Source organism: Camarhynchus parvulus, chromosome 2 (genome assembly GCF_901933205.1).
Source record: "Camarhynchus parvulus chromosome 2, STF_HiC, whole genome shotgun sequence".
NCBI classification, from domain to species: domain Eukaryota; kingdom Metazoa; phylum Chordata; class Aves; order Passeriformes; family Thraupidae; genus Camarhynchus; species Camarhynchus parvulus.
Window position 1 is genome coordinate 80669000 of NC_044572.1, and position 13429 is coordinate 80682428.

At 38.6% G+C, this 13429-nt stretch overlaps 1 protein-coding gene across 5 annotated transcripts in view; it reads left to right on the forward strand.

The window, feature by feature from the left end:
- SEMA5A (semaphorin 5A) overlaps positions 1-13429 on the forward strand; it is a 314550-nt gene that overhangs the window by 178348 nt on the left and 122773 nt on the right. For all 5 annotated transcript variants that reach the window (XM_030969771.1, XM_030969785.1, XM_030969762.1 and 2 more), the window contains one exon: positions 11085-11370. In XM_030969771.1, coding sequence (XP_030825631.1) covers positions 11085-11370 — 286 coding nt within the window. The remainder of the gene's footprint in view (positions 1-11084; positions 11371-13429) is intronic.

Consider the following 13429-nt stretch of genomic DNA (forward strand, 5'->3'; position numbering starts at 1 on the left):
TGTGCTTTATTGCTATGCAGTAAAGACATTGTTGATTTTAGTGGCTAGCACAGCAAATTCGGAGATCTTCAATCTCATCAGGCAGGTAAAAAGGACATGCCTATATGCTGAGGCAGTCTGCTCTTGTTGTTCACTGTACCTTTTGGTGAAGGATCTTGACTTGCAAAGCTCTGAATCACAGGAGAAAACTTGTTCCTAATCTTGTCAGAAGGTCTGTAATCACAGGAACAATGATATACAGCGTTGGAGGGAAAAATGGAGCTGATGTGTCAGGTAGCTTGGGTGAGATCCCATATCACCATTATGTGATTTCAGCCTCTGGAATCACAGATTTCACCAAATAAAATACATTTACATTGTTGACCCAAGTTCCCTGTTTGTTCTGGTTCACCCAGAGTCATTTGTTTATTGTCGGATCCTGCCTTCTACTGGGGGCTTGATAGGCCTGGAAGCAATCCACATGAGCCAAGTACACAAGTTAGCAGCTATTCACTGAGCATCATTATGATCAGTTGCTTAATATTAGAAGGTTATGGAGAAATCATATGAAATACGATTTTCTTGATGCACTCAAGACTCAGTTATCTGGGGGGACAAAGAATTTGTTAGTTCAGTTAGAAGTATTAATTATTCAGCATATGTGTTAAATTAAGCTACAGAAGTATGCTGAGAGAACATAACTGAAGGGAAAATGTAAATTAGTGTGAAGCACAAAGATTTTGAACACACACAAATCCAAAAAGTTAGATGGACAGCACAGCAGCGCTGCCAACACAGAAACCCTATTTCTGACTGGAGCTAGTAATTGTAGAGCCATCTTTGAGGCTCTGTGAACATAGTTTGGTCACCTGCGAGACAACATGCTTCAGGATTTAACTCCCTGAGTTTTGTCTGGTTTGAAAATTTTTATTGGCAGAAATGACTGTTCACCAAATGTTACAGATATCTGCACACTTCCCTAAAGTTTTTCCTGTTTTGGAGAATTTTAGAGTGTGCATTGTCATGTTGTCTTCATTTATGGAGGGAAGAAGCATCTGGTGGTACTTATTGAAATTAGTCTCTTTTAAGATTTACAGTAGTAATTATTCACCTCTTGAATATCTCTGAATAAGATCACCAGTTCCTTTTTTTTTTTTTTTTTTTTACTTCAGAGCTTCCCTCTGATTCTAGGAAAAGAAATTGGTGTTGTGTTAATCAGCGCTATTTTTGTCTTCCTGGTGCTCCTGTAGAGAACATCATATACAGCTGGCCCAAAGGCAAGGAGCAGTTTTTTGACTACAGTTGTAACCATGCAGAAATTCTGCTCGATGAGATGCCACTGAAGCATCAGGCCACTGTGTTAGAACTCACCTTAGTTCAGCAGGGGTTGGGCTGCCACAAGGAGTTTATCGAGTAACAATACAGGGAGAGACAGCCCCTGTGTGATCCTCCTGCCAGCCCTGTTGGCACTTTGCACCTACATCACTATTCTCAAAGGGAACACGATCACCCAGAGGAGTTAAAGAGAGCTGCAAACCAGCTCTCTCCCCATCCAACAGCCCTACTGCCTGCAGAATAGTAAACCTGCAAATGTGAAATAGAGAACCAAACTCTCCTTCCCATGATGTCATATTTTGGCCATCATTTTTCCTATGTAAAGGAAAATGGAATGCCTGAAGTTACTGCCATGAATATGTATATATGCACAAACAGATGAAGGAAGTGGAAAGACTGCTTACCAGTAATTTATTCTGTAAGGTGTCCTGTTCTGCTGCCTACCCTGTCTCTCTGAATCCACGTTCAAGTGTTTCTGTGCTTCAGAGAAACAATTTGGGTGATAGAGCACACATTGAAGGCTATGTCTAAAGCAAATATCTCTCCCACTGATTTCTTCTCCTGACCAAAGCAGTCAGCAAGACCCTGAGCTTCAGCCAGCTGCTCAGGTCAGTAAAGGGCAACATGTTGCTGGAATGTTTTAAAATTTCCCTTGTAGTGTTTCATAAGAAGAATAGTCTGCCTTTACCAGTCTGCTTTGGACATTATTAAATGATTAAAAAAAAAATATTCTTTCATTAAGCTGGCATGCTGTCTGTTTCAGTGTCTTTAAGCTGTCAGTGTAACAATGTTTAAATAATATCTGGAGTTGATGTAGTATGCTTCTAATTAGACTTTACTGTAGAATTGATCTGCAAAGTGCAGCAGGGGCAGAATTTGTCACAGTTTTCTCTAGAGAACAGAAGTAAATGTAATAGTTATATTTGCGGTCCACAGTTGCAGTGCGTCCAGATTGACAATAAAAAGCCTTCAGTGTTTAAACTTAGAAACCTTTTCTGTAGTCCAACATTTACAGTTAGTAAAGGTATTTCTCCTTTCAATACACCTCTTTAAATCACTAAATGTTATCTGATACCGCAGTGTGAAAGTTGGCCTTAGTCTATAATGTCTGTTTGCTTCCCTCAGCCAATAAAAGGGCAAAACATTAAAAAAAAAAGAAAAGGAGATCCCTGTCTGTTCCATCACGCAAAGAAACACTACAACATTTGGTTTCATAATTTGTCAAATGCCTGTCCTTACAGTTGCATGGGTCTCCAACTATCTTGAAATTATTTCAGCTGTTTTCTTTACCCTATACATGCAAGGGTAGATGCTATTGGAACACATTAAATAAATAAAACCAGTGTTCTAAATGTCACAACATTTCATCAGTGGGCAGTTGATAGATGATTAAAATTTAATCCTGGATCAGATGTAGCAATAAAATAAAAATAAAATAAAATTTAAAAATAAAATAAAACAATCTCTTCCAAATGAGAAGCCTTTCCATCTAAGGAGATGAATGTTTGGATTGTTCTGTTTTAGTGGTAGACATAATATTACCATTTTTCCTCTTGCTCTCCTAAGCATTTGGTTATTAGATAATCTTACTAAAGTGGTTCTTCTGAGATCACTTTCTTAAAAACACTAATAAAAAGATTATTAATCCAGAGCAGATACTTTTACTCTTCACAAGTAATAGCAAGAGCTAAAATTCTTAAAAAGGTGGTTTGGCTAGTGGGATTTAATACAGCTCTGATTCAGTGCCTATTATTGTTTGTTATCAGATTTTTATTATAACTTTTGCTACTAGTCGGATGTGTAGAGAGAATTTATGATCTAAGAATAAAAATTAATTCTTTCAATTTTGTTTTTAAGGATTAATGGAAATTGCTATAATAATTCAGTGTTATCCTGTCATTTTTCTGGGTTTTAATGAAAAGCCTTGTAATTACCTAGTGCAAACTTTTCTTTATTATGTAATATTTCATGTAACTCAAAACCAGTGTGTGCTTGAATGTGCAATGTACTCTTTCAGATAAGAGTCCTGACTGAAAATATGCAAAGCATATTCTGCCAGTTTTGCTTATTTTGCAAGAAGATAAATAATTACATTTCTTTGACTCTGCCACCCATAAGGTTTGTTCTTTTCTTTTGTGTATATAATCATTTTTGCCAGTATCCTAAAATAGAAGAGAAAATACCTGCTGGTTTTGAAACCTCTCCTTAGGTTTCTTCACTGGAGCAGTTACCAGAGGAAAAAATTTAGCAGTTAAGCTGTGTTTTTTATTTCAAATTCATATATCTTCTCCCCGATGGCAGTGACAGAGTAGGAGAGCCATAAGCTGGTGAGAGGTGGAGGTGCCTCCCCTAATTTCTTCTTTCCTGTGCCAGACTAAGTTATTACAAAACACCTTCATAGCATTTCCTTACCTGTTTGAAATGGTAGACAACAATCACTACCTGTAGAGTTAGGATATTTTTAGTTCTTTTCTACCCTAGGTAAAACAGCAAGGTCCACCTACCATTTATTAAAAACACGAGGAGGTTACTGAGGACAGAGCTTGGTCTTTTGTATCTCATCTAGCCTGCTTATGTCAGGTGCCAATCAGAGAGGCTGAATGAGAAAGGAGGACCCTGCTGCAAGCAGATAATCTGTTCCCAACTGCAGAGAGGCACAACAGGAGTGTGACCCTCATTAATGCACACAACTGTGATACACAGTGACCCAGAGAGAATGAAAGAACTTAGGACTGAAATGCATCTCAGTCAGGGGAAGGTGGAAAATTTCAAATTTCAGGGAACATGAACACATGAAAACCAGCATTTATCAAAGAAAGGAGGGTACTGAAAGGTTACCTGAATATGAGGAATGATGTCTTTACTGTGTGAGTAACTGTGCACTGGAACACACGACCCAGAGAGGTTGTGGAGTTTCATTCACTGGGGATATTCAAGAACAGCCCGGACAGAATCCTGACCAATATACTTTAGGATGACCTGACTTGAGCAGGGAGGCTGAGTGAGATGACCCTTCTAACCTGACTCATTCTCTGATTCTGTGTGATTCTGTTACAGAAATATTGGAGATAGAGATGGAATTTCAACAGCAGACATACCAAGCCTTAAGGTGAAGGGGGAAGAGGATAATTATGAAATTGGTTTGCTTTTTATTGTGAGGAAAAAAAAAGAGAAAAAAGAAAAAGAGGAGCAGGTTGGAATGGGTTGATGCTGTCTGTATTCCAGGCACTCACCAACAAAACCTCTCTGTCACTCCCCTCCACAGCTGGATGGGGAGAGAAAATATAACAAAGGGTTCATGAGTTAAGGACGGGGAGAGATCACTCACCAAATATCATCATGGGCTAAACAGGCTCAAATTAGAGACATTAATTGAATTTATTGCTAACAAAATCAGAGCAGGATGAGAAGTAAAATAAAACCTTAAAACTCTCCACCTTCCCTCCCATGCCTCCCTCCTTCCCAGCTCTACCTCCTACCCCAGCAGCACAGGGAATGGGGGTTATGGCCAGTTCATCACCCATGGCTTCTCCCCCTGCTCAGGGAGAGAGGTCATTTCCCTGCTGCGCTGTGGGGTCCTTCCAATGGGAGACAGTTCTCCATGAACTTCTTCAGCGCGAGTCCACCCCACAAGCAACAGTCCTCCACAGACTGCTGCAGTTTTGGTCACTCTTCCACAGGGTATGGTTCTTCAAGGACAGGCTGCTCCAGCATGGGCCCCTCTTTCCATGGACCTTCCATGGGGTCGCAGCCTCCTCTCAGGTATCCACCTGCTCCAGCATGGGGCTCTTCCACAGGCTGCAGGTGGATCTCTGTATCCCCATGGAACTCCATGGGCTGCAGGGGCACAGCTGCTTCACCACAGTCTTCACCTCTAGCTGGAGGGGAATCTCAGCTCTGGCTCCTGGAGCACCTCCTGCCCGTCCTTCTCCAGTGACCTTGGTGTCCACAGGGCTGCTTCTCTCACACTCTTCGACTCCTCTCTTCTGTGGCCACAACTACAACGGCACAATAACTCTTCTTCCTTCTTAAATCTGTAATCACAGAGGCATTACCCCTATTTCTAATTGGCCTAGCCTTGGCAGTGGCGTGTCCATCTGTTGGAGCTGCCAGTGGTTGGCAGAGCTGGACATGGGGGAGGCTTCTGGCAGCTTCCCATGGAAGCCACCCCTGTAGCCCCCCAACCAAAGCTTGGCCATGCAAACCAAATGAACAAGTCTGCAGGGGAAGTCATTTACTTGTCTCCTTCCCTGAAAAACTAGAACAGAGAAAAGAAAAAAAAAATTGGCAGTGAAAATATTTGGAGAGAAATGGGTAAGCCATTATAATTGGGTTTTCTTTCCATACCATAGCAGCTGGTTGGCAAAATCTCCTTAAAGAACACTAGATTCCTCTGTGTCTGGAATTCTGGATTCAATTTTAAGTAACCATCCAAACTTCTGGATCTTTTGATAGATCCCCATACTCCAAATTTCTAGAGGCTTTGAGTGAATTAATGAAACCCCTATGTATTTTTCACACTTAACCTCCTGCCCTTGAATACACGGCTTTGCAAGGTGTCTATCCTGTGAATATGGGTGACAAAATCCACTGAACTCCAGGTGTGACTTTCAAGGACTTCAGTAAGTATTAGGTTAGAGTACAGAATGGCTGCTGTGACTAAGTTTGCGACTGGTTAAATTTACCAGCAAAATGATCAGCAAAATGATATAATAAATTGCAAAGTATTATGCGATGTAAGAACACTTTAACTTGAAAATGAAGGAGATTTATTTAAAATAAACAACAGGAAATAAAACAAAGAATTTTGTAATACCATATTTGAAAACAATTTTTCAGAAAAGAAATAATTGCATTTCAGAATTTATTAGAGTACATCAGTAAAAAAGTAATAAGTGAGCATCTACTTTTATGCTTATGCTGAATTGTATTATAAAATCTATCAGCAATATAAGAGAAGATTGGAAAAAAATGTCTGGGATACACAGTTTTAGTGTATTTTGCTGTCCTTGCTCTTCCATACCTATAAAATTTTCAATTTAGCAAAAGGAAAAGAATGTAAAAGAAATCATGGAGAGCTTAGGCATTGCAAAGGAAATAGTCAAAATAGATTGGTAGACAGCTACTCTATGGCAGGTTGGCATTTTTAGCACGCATCATAGGTAATTGTGAAACAGAGGAAAAATAGCCAATAATAAACCATTTCCTGCAGTTTCATACAGGACTTAACATTTTACAGTTCAGCTCCTGAGGATGGATATAGCTGTGATGACCACAAGTTGTGTATTACTTTTGAGACATATAATGCTGTAGGAAAATTTTACTCTGTGAATAAAATTTGTCCCTAAACCTTCATGAGCAGTGATGCCTTGATCAGCCTAATGCAAGGTCTGTACTTTTTTTTCCAACAGCTGCAAAGGGCCACAACTAAATGAATATACTTAATGAATATCCAGAGATGGCAGAATGCAACTGCAACTGGACTTTTTTGATTATGTTAATAAGATGAAAGGAAATAATAAAGACTGGCACATCTGAAGCTTAAATTCTTTCCATTGCTTTAAGTGTCCCTTTTGAGGAGCATTTCTAGCTGAAATGTGAAGTTTATTCAAAAATCCTCAAATGCATCTTTCCAGAATTTAATGCTATTACGCATTTGGCTGAATACAATTATTTGGAAGAAATGGGTCTTTAGAGATCAACAGTGTGGTGTGATTCATTGATCTAATGAGGTCAGTGAACAAGTAAACAAGTTCCAGAGAGATGTCATTCAACATTAGAACAGTATCTAGACTCCTAAGATCTTGACTATATTATGTATTTATATATCTTTGTGTGTGTGTCTTATATTGTGTGCATATATACATATATAATATGATCTGTGTCTAAATCAGAAAAAAATAATATTTTAGATTTCTTTTAACATTTCTGGGGTTAATTTCACTTTGGATTGGGTCTTCAAATGCCTTGCACTTCAGATGTGAGTGGTCACATCTCACAGGGACAGTCAGTGGAAGTCAGGCTCTTACTTGCTTAGAGTAGGCTTTGGACCTTTAAATCCTTAAGGTTAATTGCTGTTACCTCCTTAAGGAAAGTTAGATAATTTCCTGTCATTTGGTTAACTCTGGAAGCAGTAGCATCCACTAACTATGTAAATTAAGCCATGTTAGATTGCTTCAGAAGTGAAGTTATATGGATTGAAGAGCACAAGTGCACTTTCTTGCTCCTAAGTTCAGACAACAAGAAGAGGCCAAGACTATCTCAGATGCTCTCAAGGAGCTCTTTTATGCTCCTGTTTCCTATTTCTATCCACAGAAAAATTCCTGTACAGTTCCTCTCATCCCTCTACCCCTCTGAGTGTATCCACACCACTAAATAAAAAGGCCCAGGAAATAAGCTTATGCATGACACCTTTGGCAGGTGGAAAGGGTGAATACTCTAAAGGGAATCACTGTGTCTTCCTGTTAAGTTCTTTCACATTAAGAACAGAGACTGTGCTCCCCAGAAAATGTAAGTTTTTCTCCAACCTTCAGAAAAGCAATCATATTATTTCTGATTGAAGCACTATCTTGGCTTCATATGGTTGAGTTGTCTTTTCTGCAGTAACTTAGAAGAGTGTGTGGGGAAGCATCCTTGTTGGGCAGTGCTCACACTGCTTTATGAAGGAAATTGTAGAAATTCCCAGGATTTGTGCTGAGTGAGCAAACTTCAGAAATAGCAGAGTAGTGTGTTTGCCCAGGGGCAGCATTAGCTAGCCACCCAGTGCTTTCAGTGCTTGGGCTTGTGCTCTGTGTAGCATTGCTCTGTGATGTACACTGGAGATGTGTTTTGGGTCACATTCACAGTCATTTTTTTGCTTTCCTGATTACACTGGTTCCATTTAATTTGGAAAAGTCTAGTCAGCCTGACATGTCCATAAATTGAGTATATAAAAAAACCCATAGAGGTCGTATACAATATTTTTTACATTACAGGTTGACATTCTAGCTGTATTGTGCCACATACCACAATCCTTGTACTTGTTGTGCTGATGTGATAAATCAAAAATGAGATGTGTTTGCCCTCCCAAGAGCTATTTGCAAAGTCAGCATGAAACGAGAGATTCACTTCATTTGCTGCATTAAAAACTTACATGGTAAAGCTTCCATGTCAACAAATAGCAGTTCACAGCACAATAGTTGGACACATAAGAACTGATTTTTCCTAGCTGAGATGCTACTTTTTCCTTTGAAGTTTTGAGGTGACCCTGTTCATTTTCTCCCAAAGAGAGAATGAAGTAAACAAAGTCTGACGTGATAACCTTTCCATATCCACTGAATTCCCTAAGGTAACTCTGAGATTATTACATATAATACAAACGAAAACAGTTTTCACAAGTTTCAACAGCAGGTCACAATTTCATTGGTTCATAATCAATAAAGTGTAGGTGTTTGCAGTTGTATATATTGTTTCTCAGTTTTGAAACCATGAAATATGAGTACTAGGTACTCTTTATACATCTATTATGATTATCAATGCAACTTTAAAATACTGTCTTTTGAAAGGTTGACATGGATTTTCAAGAACCCTGAATACATTCTGAATGCATTTCATATTACTTTTACTCCTATAGTTTGTGAAGTTTGTTTTGCTTTTGTATTTCATCATTCCTGATGCTGAGTGATTCCAATAGTGTTTTTTTAACTCTGCAGTGAGATTCTGTGGTGCCAATGTAGATATCAGTGGGCCTCCAGTGAGACATATCTTCAGGCCTCATGGCAAGGCAGGGCCTCCTTTTTTTAATGGTTGTACAAAATGTTTTGTGTGGTTGGATAAAATTGATTTTGAGTATTTACACAGTCGGTTTTTGAAGCTTTTCAAGCCTTTGAAGCAAAAATCCCTATTGTAATGAAAGTTTTACACAGATGTGGAATGAAGAGTTAAGGTTCTAGTAGGGTTAACGTTACTAATAGTTTGGTTCTTTGTATATTGTCAATGTAATTTTATTTCTTATTATATAAGTCCTGTCCAACTATTTTGCCTTTTTTATTCCTTTTTTTTTTTTTTAAGATACAAATACACTGATAGTATGCAACTTAGGAAGGCTCAAGACGCCAACATGTTCTTAAAATTGTTGGGTTGTGATCTGCCAGCAAAATACCTGTGCAGCTCGGAATGTGGAAAAAATGTGGTGTGTTCCAGACTGCTCTCAAAGAAGCACTTCATAAAATAGAGGGTGAAAGTTACAGGGAGGAGTGAGAGCACTATTGGATCTGCTCAGCTTCATACATCTGAGGCAGCTCATAATCACTGCTGCCAAAAACCTGCCCTGGGAACTCTCAGCACAGCAGATAGAGATGGAAGCAGCACAAGAGGCCACATTAGCTGGGATCTGGTCTGTCTTTGAAAAAGAGTTTTCTGTCAGTTTGGACTGCTGGGAGGCAGTGCCAGCTTGCTTGCCTTTCTAGTGCCCCTCCAAAGTTCTGATAGGTTTGAGATACTCCTGTAAAATGCTTACGTTGAATTGCAGCAGCCTTTTTCTATACAATAGTGCTGTCAAAAAATGTTAATCTATTAATTTTATTTGAAATGCTTCCTCACAACAGGTGTTTCTAAAACAGTTTTTAAATTTGTTTTTCTACTTCAGAATAAAATTTGGAAACGAGAAACCAAAGTTTTCTTGTTTTTCAGAGGTATCAGTGTTCCAGAATGGTTCCTTGCACAAGTGGGGCTCTTCTTCACAAATCTGTGTATCAAGTTTATCTTTCCTTTAAGAACTTGTCAAGTTGTCAGCCTCTTCTAAGGTCATGGACTTTCCTCAGTTCTAGTAATCCTTACAGGAAATGGACCACATGTTTATTGTCTTTGGTATCCCACTGTTCCTTTTTTTCTTTCCTTTCAAAAAGTATTGCCATCTGTTGCTTTACAGATTTTTTTTTTACATATTCTCTAATTTCTCCTTCATCACCATCAGGTTTTTGATCGATTTTTTTATTAGTTTTCAATAATTTTTTAAACAAGAAAAAAGAAATCTGTAATGCTCACAACAACATTAAGCAAGATAGGGTTGAAATGCAGTTATCTTGCCATCAAATATTCTTGTGTAGTTCTCTTTTCTTTTAATTACAGCCCCTGAGTGCATTGTTACTCACCATCAATTACCACCTGTTATCCTGCTCATCTGGAATAATGGCACAGTGGCAAAGCAGAAACAGAGTTAAAAGATAAAGCAATTACATTGTAAGAATTCACTGTGCCCTTATGTGAAGAATGAAAACTCCGAGACACTTTTGATGGTGGAATACAGTGAGCTGAGCCAAGGTTGCCCAGCACAGTCTTGTTCTATAAACATCTAGAGCAAAACCTGTCAGGCCACGTGCCGTGGTTTGACTCCAGATGGCAGCTCAGCTGGCTTTTGTGCTGGTGGGATAGTGCTTCCTAGAGAAGGAAAAGGCCTTGGCTCTGTGTAAGTGCTGCTCAACAATGACAAAAGCATCCCTGAATTACCAGCATTGTTTCCAGCATAAATCCAAAACGCAGTGCCATGATTGCTACTATGAAAAGAATTAAAAAATTAACCAGCCAACCCCAGAACATCATGATCATGTATCTTATAATCCCAGCTGGACATGAGCTGGTCTATTCAGATATCATGGTGCCACATCCCTAAAGGATATTAAAAAGTATGTTTATCTAAATATAATGCTTGAAGATAAATCCAACTTCCACGTTAGTATGAGTGCATATATCACAAGAAGGCAGTGAATTGTCTTTCCTTCTGTTATTTTCAGAACCAAATTTTGTGTCATCTTATGATATTGGGAACTTTACCTACTTCTTCTTCCGGGAAAACGCAGTGGAACATGACTGTGGGAAAACAGTTTTCTCTCGTGCTGCTCGGGTGTGCAAAAATGATATTGGTGGCAAGTTTGTGCTGGAGGATACCTGGACTACCTTCATGAAAGCTCGTCTGAACTGCTCTCGCCCTGGAGAAATTCCATTTTACTACAATGAACTTCAGAGTACTTTCTTCCTGCCAGAACTGGACTTGATCTATGGCATTTTTACCACTAATGTGTAAGTAGACTAAATGATATATTTTATTTTCTTGCTGTCTGTGATGCCAAAACCTAGAACTTCTGAGCTACTCTCTTCTGCATGTGCCAAGTAAACATCATAAATTTAAACTATTGTTTTGCCCAATCCACTGTTTTCTGTGAACAAGTATCAGTTCCAAATGTTTCCCACACGAATTGTTGAAAACATGAGAGAAAGAATAAATTCTTATTATTTCCTTGCTGCAGGGAGCCAGTTGTGTTTAAGACTAATCTGCCATATTCTTCACTTATTGTTAGGAAGTAATTAACTTTTATTTTTATTATTGTAATATGCAAATCCATTATGTATTTATGAAATAAATAATTTATAATTGCAATGTGACACAATCATGAATTTGACATGACGGAATTTGGCCATGTCATAGAGAATTCATCTTACCTAAAACAGCACAAGAGGTGCTCTTAAGTATTTTAATATAGTTCTAACATGTCCTTATGTGAATTTGAAGGCCAAACCAAGAATTTAACATAATTTTAAGTGAACCTGTTATATCAATAAGGTAAAATTAAGAAAAAAAAGTACAATTTGGTCTTAGAAATTCAAATTTGTTGAGTATTAAAAAGTTGGATGGACATAGAAAAAAAGAGACATCTCAGAAATGTCCTTTTTAAATTTAAACATGATGACTGGTTTCAAATGCTGCTCAGTGAGAGCAGCCTCTGTGTTATGGTTGTGCAGCCCAACGTTCAGACCACTGGAATAATTTCTGATTTCAAGTTCTGATTCTCCAACCTTCTTGTACTGTCTTGCTGTGTGAATCAGTTTTGTCTAGATTTTAAAAGGTCCTTGGGCACCTAAACCATAGGTAAGGCACCCTTGAACACAGGGATGCCTACCTTATATAAATATCCATTAACCAGATGGAAGCATTCACAAATTAATGCCAACAAATTATAATCCCTATGCATTTTAGACATTGAGCATGAATTTGAGCTCATTTAGACATCTTCTAGACTGAGGCCTACCCCTGAGCTGGCACTTCGGGTTGTGAGCAAGACTAGTGATGAGATGCTTGCACCAGGCTGTGGCAATTCCTAACTCATGACATTGGATGATGAGCTCAGCCTGTTTCTGCAGTGGAATAATGTATGGAATCTAAACACTGTTATGTAAAGAGAAAAGCAGAGACTTTGAGATTGCTGGGGATAAGAAAATTTGCTACTGTTCCAATTGGTACTTTTAATCTTGTTGTTGTTTTCCTAATTAGTTGATATACTAAATGACAGGTATTTGTCAGGTGGCATCCACATGCACTCTTCAACCAGATCTTTCTTGAGAAGTCCAAGTAGCCTAGACATGTTCCTGCCATGAAAAGCCTGAACGGAGGAATTCTGCTCTAGAAAATCCATGGGGCTTTGCCCATGGAAGGGGAATGATGTTTCTGATGCTTCCTGTCTCTCCTGAAAATGGACTTGCTATTGTTAAGACTACCTTTGCCACATGAAAGTAGACAGTATTTTGAGCCTTGCCTCTACATTGGGCCTCTTCTCCTGTGGCCCAATGTTCTGACTGTCCAAGAGAGATGAACTACTCCAAGAGGAACCAATTAATTATAACTGTTTGAGGGTAGGGTTTTTCAGTTGCTCTATTTAAAAGCCTGCCATCAAATGTTGTAACTAAATTTTTAAGATATTTTTGAAAGACTTTAGAGCTAGGATTACTTCCCCATGCTGACTCCTGTTCATGGTTAGTTTGTGGAACTCTCATATGATCCACCTTTCTGGCCTGCAAGTGGCGGTGGAGAAACACAAGGGTTTCCTATGACAGGGAGCAATATATTCCCTTCTGTTCACGTAACAGCATTTAGATAAAGCTTAATGCATTCATAATTCTTAAGTCTCAATATCTTCAGAGTTAAAATTATTTTATTGGATCTTAATGCTTTTTTAGTATTCTTTAATATGTGGAGGGAAAAAATGGAAACATTTCTCTGACAGCCAAACATGCACCTTTTATACGTCGTTGACTATCAAGTTCACTATAGCCACTGCTTCATAAAAAGCTGATTTTGCTTCTT